The sequence below is a fragment of the Mesitornis unicolor genome, unplaced genomic scaffold, assembly GCF_000695765.1.
Source record: "Mesitornis unicolor isolate BGI_N332 unplaced genomic scaffold, ASM69576v1 scaffold9257, whole genome shotgun sequence".
Lineage (NCBI taxonomy): Eukaryota > Metazoa > Chordata > Aves > Mesitornithiformes > Mesitornithidae > Mesitornis > Mesitornis unicolor.
The window spans coordinates 36,295-43,751 of NW_010197072.1; the positions used below are offsets into that span (position 1 = coordinate 36,295).

The 7,457-nt window shown below is 35.2% G+C and overlaps 1 protein-coding gene across 1 annotated transcript in view; it reads right to left on the reverse strand.

Annotated features, from left to right (window-relative positions):
* IFT80 (intraflagellar transport 80) overlaps positions 1-7,457 on the reverse strand; it is a 48,424-nt gene that overhangs the window by 26,873 nt on the left and 14,094 nt on the right. The window contains exons 5-7 of the mRNA XM_010188678.1: positions 7,131-7,240; positions 6,582-6,671; positions 5,448-5,585 (exon numbers count right to left, since the gene is read on the reverse strand). Coding sequence (XP_010186980.1) covers positions 5,448-5,585; positions 6,582-6,671; positions 7,131-7,240 — 338 coding nt within the window. The remainder of the gene's footprint in view (positions 1-5,447; positions 5,586-6,581; positions 6,672-7,130; positions 7,241-7,457) is intronic.

Below are 7,457 nucleotides of genomic sequence, written 5' to 3' on the forward strand. Positions count from 1 at the left end.
TTAAATATGTGTTGGAGTTGACCCTAGTAATTAATGTGAATTATCAAGAACTAAGCCATGACCTCCAGGTGAGGTATTTAGCCACATGTTAGAAGAACAAAGCCAAGCACATTCTCATAATTACTAGATCCAATAACTAAAAATAGGATGATAAACTGTCCCATATAAATTCTTAACCTTAGAAAATGAAACATTGATGTAGTTCCTTAAATAGATTATTACTTCCATAGATGATCCACATGTTTTCATTTTCTTCCAGAAGTTACACTAGCCAATTCTAATAAATTAAAATATGCCAACTTGGAAAGAATTGGTCAACAACATAACTCCATGGGAAACCTATCTGTAATTTTTTTTATTTTATTGAGCTACAAAGAATTCAAGATCGTGACCGTTAATAAAGGTAGATGAGATAGAGACAGTGCAGAAAAAAACCTTATTTTTGTTACACTGCCAAATGCGTATCTCCGTGAAACAAGACAAAACCTAAATGTAATGGGATCAAAGCTCATTGTAACTCTATAGAAAACAGATTTGCTTGGGTTTTCAAAGTGCTCCAGTTTAGCACAACTCAGCACTATAAGAATAATACGAAAACACATGCACTGGGGATACTCACTTTCAAAATGTTGCTGTCTCTTTCATATTTGTATAATGTCTAACGTTAGTTTAAAGGATAAATTATGTTAATTTTACAATAGTCACACAATTTACTGTCCTGAATGAAAACCATGGCTTTAAAGCTAAACAAATTCTTTTCAAAGGTTCTCTGTAGGTAGAAAAACTATTTTCAAAGCATTTCCTTGTTAACAGTTTAAAAAATAAACAAATAAGGAAAAAAAGGACAAACACTGTTAACTATATGAACAAACCTGGACATCAAAGTAATGTAATCAACATTAATTCAGTTCAAGTCTGTACCTTTTGGAGAAAAAGCTGAACAGAAACATGTCATCACAAAGGTCAGTATTTTTTAGCCATAGCACCATACTCACACTTGTTTTAAATGGGGTGGTGGGTTAGGAGTGGTTGTTACCCTTGCAGAATGTTTTCCTTACTGTTCTATGGGTATTTGGCAACATTCCCTAAATTTTATGAAGTTTTTCAAATGTTTCTAACAGAATTTCTAGCAAAATTAGACATTACATGGAGCAAGCTATGAAATACAAAATGCCACATCTAAGACATTCAGTCAAATATGCAAACTACCAGTCTAGTAAAATGGCCACAATTCATTCTGTAATAAAAAGTCTGCAGACTGTAGATAATAATTTAAAAAGGTGAACTTACAGATTTACGCAAAGAATTGCTTTCATTACAAAGCACTTGCTAAGCATTAGCGATGAAATCAAGATAAAAGTAAATCAAAGGGCAAGATTTAGCAGTCAAACAAACATCTGCTTATGAAAACAGATAAACATCATCAGAGAAAGTGCTCAACCAGAAGACAACAATTAATTGGGAAAAAAACAATAACTAAAAATCAAATTGAACTGATCAATCCCAATTAAGGGTAAATAAACCATTAATGGAAGAAAACCTAAAAGGCCACCCCAAAACAAGAAATACATACAGTATTATTAAAGTAAAAATTTGATGTCCATCCTTGCTAACTTTTGTTAGCAATTTTTAAAGGATTCATTTGACCACAGTATTTAACTCTAAATTTTTTATCAATTACCCTTCTACACTCTCCAAGGCAGCGGGAAAGCAACCTGTCTTTGGAGCAGATGGGTATGGTCCATTTTCTAAGATACTTATGTGGGAGTGGAGTGGGAAAGGAGGAAATCAGTGAATTTCAGTCATTCTTACCATCTCTAACTGTGTAAATATTTTGACCTGATCAGTAATGTCAAGGGAAGCATGCAGAGCCACAGGAAATAGCTTACATAAATGAACTTTTTGCTCACTGCCCTCCATCCAAGTGATTAGATTCTGAAAAGCTGTGAACACCAGGAAGGCAAAAGCCTATCCATCAATACATCCAGCTTTACATTTCAATATATACTTTAAAATTAATCTTAGCACTCTGCAGGATGAATGATCAGAGACACTACAGCAGACAACAAATTTCAACATTAAATAGATTTTGTTGGGAATTCTGTAGGATAGCTGTAATTATTTCATTTAGATACATAATGCTATCAGAGCAGAAGTGATTTTTAAATGAAGAAATAAAACTTCTAAAAGTTACTACTGTATTTGTCGTTTTCTTTTTTAACATGAAGCTGCTAGAACAAAGTACTCGGGTAGAAAGAAAAGAATAGGAGAAACGAACATACACTAACAGAATTTAATTTAATTATGCCCCAAACTGAACACATATGCTAGAGAAGAGTTAATGATATATATATCGCCTGATGGCTCCCTGAGGAGCGATTTGCCAATACAGCTCCATTACATCAGACATAATAAAAATGTCTATGTTGACCAGTAAAAGCCAGGTCTGGTTCTCTTCAAACTCCATCACTCTGGTGGTATGTGAATCATTCTTCCTTTTCCCTCAGTACTAGCAAAGCTAGTTCTTTAGTAACTATTTACATTTAATGTCAGGAAAGAAGCTTTCATGAAAAATCATGACTTTTGAAGATAATAAATTGTCATTGCTAGCTGCTAAACAGACAAAAGCATCTGGCACTAGCTACTGAACATGTCTTTGTTTCTTTATGAGCTGAGTAATAAACCAGGTAAAAGAACCCTTAATTTTATGAAAAAATAAACCTATCTACATTACAATGTCAAACAAAGCCCACGAGCCTGTTCAATATTAAATGCTGATTAAAAAATGACTGGTTTTCAGCTAGAGGAGTTGGAACTGTACTTACAGTAAATTATATTACATAATAACTAGCAAGAAAAACAGTGAGGTCCGGGGGACCAGAAACAAAAGCTACGCACTACAAACAGCACACATGACAGCAGAAAAAGAATTTAGTCATTTTCTTCTTTTTCCACTGCACCAGTCTTTGCCACACTTAAGCATAGATCTGTATCGAGTGCAAAACGCAATTTAAATTGTTGGCCTCACCCACATAAGAGTATGTTTATTTCAGTTTACCACTTGTTGATATAGCTCAGTGATCCCAGTACTCAGAAAGGAGATGGAAAGTGGTTGTGGAAGAAGAGGACGTGGTTTAAAATCCTGTTTTGAGAAAAAGCACTAATGGCTAATCTGATTGTTTAAACCAATATATGTTACCTAATGCAGTCTAATCATACTAACATAAATTGCTTTATACATATACACCTTATTTGGCTTCATCAGGTGAAATACGGTATATGTATACAAACGATTCTACAACAGCATATTTGTACAGGGAGATGGAAAAGCAACAGTCAGGGCAGATTACTGCTTTAATTACATTTTAGGTGGAGTTAAGTGGCATACTGAATGGAGAAAAATCTTCCTATCCACCTTGCCTAGGAACAAAAGCTTTGAGACAATCCTAAAGGACCCTTCCAAGGGAATCAGCAAATATGTGCACTGAGCTGGTAAAGATAAGGACACAATCTCACCCTCAATGCCTAACATTAACTGAACCAAAGGAATGCCAGGGAGAGGAAAAGGTGTCCCCACTGGTGATGCAGCCACTTAACAACCATCTGAGTGTCCCATCCTCTAACAGCTGAGGCATGACTGCACAACCTTTATGACTGCATGAATCACAACAATTTATCCATTTTCTTCTGCAAGGAGAAATAGTATAGGATTTTGAACAAAGGCAGATAAATCCAACAGCAAGATATATCTTCTTTCAAAAGAATAATTTTGATGATGCAAAACATTAAATGATGGAAATTGCAATTTGCTTTCCAGCGTTATACCAAAGAGACAGGAAATATCTTCTTTACTTCACGATCTTTCATACTTACTTCAATCTCTTTCTTACTCATGTGAGTGTTACCCCAATCTTTCGCACAAGTTCATACCTCAGGCTCTAACTCTACTCACTACTTCACTCTTCTGAACTTTCTAGTGGGTTTGTAACACACAGGTAATAAAAAAATCTCAACATCTAAATCTTAAAAATGTAGCTATCAAAGTAAAACAGTGCTTTTTAAAAATGGGAAGCTAATGCTTTTCAAAAGAAAATTGCACGCAAGTACTTTTCCTTCAAGATAATTAACACCAAATTGCACTTACACAGATGAAGTAGCATTAGGAATTTTTCAAAGCAAGTAAGAGGAAAAGGCACAGAATACAGAAGCAATCCCTACTTCAAACTTAATGCCCAGCTTACACTTACTGCAAATTCTGTCAGTGAAGATCAGTGAAACCCGAATCAGTACAGAAAGCAAAATATGAAGACTGACAGTTCTTATCCTGCACGCCTCTTCTCATATAATTTTTAAAAGTTCTTCTTCATGGATGTGAAAATACTTGAAACACATAGTTCAAGTTCAAGGTAAGGACAACCATGCTCTACTGAAGATGCCCGAAAACACCACACCAAACACTTTTTCCCAATCTGAGCAAAAGGGCAACAAACACAAGAAAAGAGGTAGAGAACAGGACAATAAAAGCCCCAAACCAGCAAGGTTTGATGCAACGTGAGTCTGAAGAAAAAGTTGCAGAACCACAGAAAATCCAGAGACAATCAGGTCAACCCGTGCTCTGGGCTAACTCACTCACAATATCAATGAAGTCAGATGATGCTGCAATAAATTAATTTTAATTGGAGACCAAGTTGAAAAAAAAAACAAAACCCAGGTCCACAACAACAAACTGGGAGTAAAGCCTCAAGAAAAACAAACCAAACCAAACAAAACCCCAGCGGTATCTCCTTTAGGATCCTTTCTTCCCTTACAATAGTTAAGTAACAGAGATGCTCAGACAAGATGATCAAAGTATGTTTTTAGCTTGAAAAACTGTGCCCTCTCCAAAGTAGAGGCAAGAATGTTCTTTTAGCTCCTCTTTTACTACTGCTTTAGCTGCATCATTTCTGATGCCTGATAATCGCATTTTGTGATCTCCTCATGAGGTGTGCTTGTCAACTCCTAGTATTTAGTATTTTTCAAGAACAAAAGTTAAGCAATTAAAGCACAGGACATTGCTTTTCTACCTCTTTTTTAAGACAGGTTACTGCCATACACCCCTTGCATTTTATGGTTAATAACTGCATTTCACGATTGCCTTACAAGAGATGCTTGTCAACGCTTGCGTTTTTAAGGAAAAAAGCTAAAAAATGCACAGGAAAATACAATGTCCTGAAAGGCCAAATAATATTACAAAAAATTATCCAACTCAAAACATGTTTAGAAGTGCTGCTAAGCAGATCAAGAAGGCAATATCTTACTCAGCTGCACCCAGCAGAAAGGTGCAGGAAGACGACTAGTTTTTGCTCATAAAACTACCTGCCTGTACACGTACACCCTCAGGAATATTTACTGTATTATCAACACATTTGTACAATCCACATCTGCTGTTTCTCAGAGTTGTGACTTACCCCAGTTTTATCGCATAGACGCAAAGTATTAAAAGATCCCACAGCAAATAATTCTCCATCCACAGCCCAGGCAACAGATGTTATAGGATATTCATGGGGCTGTGAGCTATACAATAGACGTCCATAACTGTCCCAAACCTTTAAAAAAAATGAAATATATATCTATATGAACACAGTTTGTGTGTACTGTTACTTATTTTAGAGCTATTATTTTCCCTTGTGTTCACAGAAGTTGCAGAAATATACTAAGTTATTTGCGTGTCTTTTTGTGTACCTAGAAAAATCCCATATATTATAGTTCACTTTTCATTAAAGGTTGCTCCTAATCAATATTGGTATGTTTAATGCAATAGACTTTGCTCTGCTGCTATGGCAAATGTTACATTAGTCTGTATAAAATATTTTGAACTACTGAGTTTTGTTTCCAGTAAAGTAGTGTAAGCCTGTAAAATAACCACAAGGTTTATTCCATCTGCATTCATTTCCCAACAATCCAAGGCACCTCTACAAGTTTCCAGACCAAATAAGATTTTCTGTTGATTTCAATCAGTGAGAATACCAGGAGGCCAGTTCACAGAGTGAAGTCAATTAAATTTCTTAATTGTGAACCTTTTTATCACAGCCATTAGACACTTAGAGAACGACAGAACTAACATATAATGTAAAATAAGTTCTTACTTAAGGGAAGAAACACAATATGTGTTTCCCATTTTGGATACAGAATATTCTAACCAAAAAATTTCCCAAAGGATTCACTAACGCTTCTGTAACAGAAAACTGTAGCTTTATTTCCTCTAATTTCAAATGTTGTTATCTTTTTCAGTATATGTCATAGCTTATGTTATTTCAACCGATCACTTACATACTTCTATATATTTTTCTTTAGGAGTTTATTTCACTTGCATCTTACCTATTTTTATTCTGCCATATAAAAAAACCATCTAATTTTACACTACTAGACAGCGTGAGATGTACTACAAATAACACAACTTAGGGTCACAAGTTTTTCTTGAAAACGGAAAGACTTCTTATTTAATTTTGAGTTTCCAAGTACTACTAAAATTAGAAAACATCAGAATGCCCATTATCTTTTTCAGTCATTTAGTTTCCCCTAAAATGTTAGCCAGTACTCACCTTATATTTACAATCTTCACCTGCAGAAAGAATAAAATCATTAACTGAGTTCCAGTCAGTTTTTAAAATAAGTCCATCATGGGCTTTCCACTGAAACGGAAAATAGAAATTAAACATAGATGTAACAAATCTGACAACTTCTATTTTTAGTATTTATCATTCAGCATCTGCTAGCATTCATACACTCCAATCTAGATCAGGGTTTCCAACAGCACAAACACACAGATATCATCTCTTCTGCAGAAAATAAATACAGCCTGAACACGGCCGAATGAAAGTGTAACAACCTGCACCTAAAGCATGTTCTAAATGATTGCTTCTGTATCTTTCTGCCTTTTCAGAACAAATGGGAAATACTTCTGTATCTTTTAGCTTTTTCTCTGATTACAAAAAGGGAAATGCTTACTCACACACCTGAAGAATACCCACCGCAGAAATGGTCCATTTTTTTATAGTTTAGAGAAATGCAAAAATTTTGGTAAAACTTTTAAATAACTGAAAAAACTTTTCACGTGTAAGTGTGAGACAATGTTAATGTATTAATGATACCTGCAACACTTTAGCATTTGGCTGAAGGGGTTTAATAATCAGGTGCTTCCCTGAAGTATAAAGAACTTTTTCAGAATCGGGTGCCCATGCTACTGAGTACACCGGTGAACCTGGAGACAGACAGAAAACATTTCTTACCACTTATCTGATCAAATTATGCAGAAACTGCTATAGCCACTTCAATCTGGTTATTTAAAATCCCACAGCAAAAACCCAAGAGTGGCAGAAAGCCAAACTAAGACAACCATTTGTCCTCCACACTTGTATGACTGCACTGATGGCCATGTTTACTGGTTCACTTCACGGTTTAGACATCCATAGGAAGAG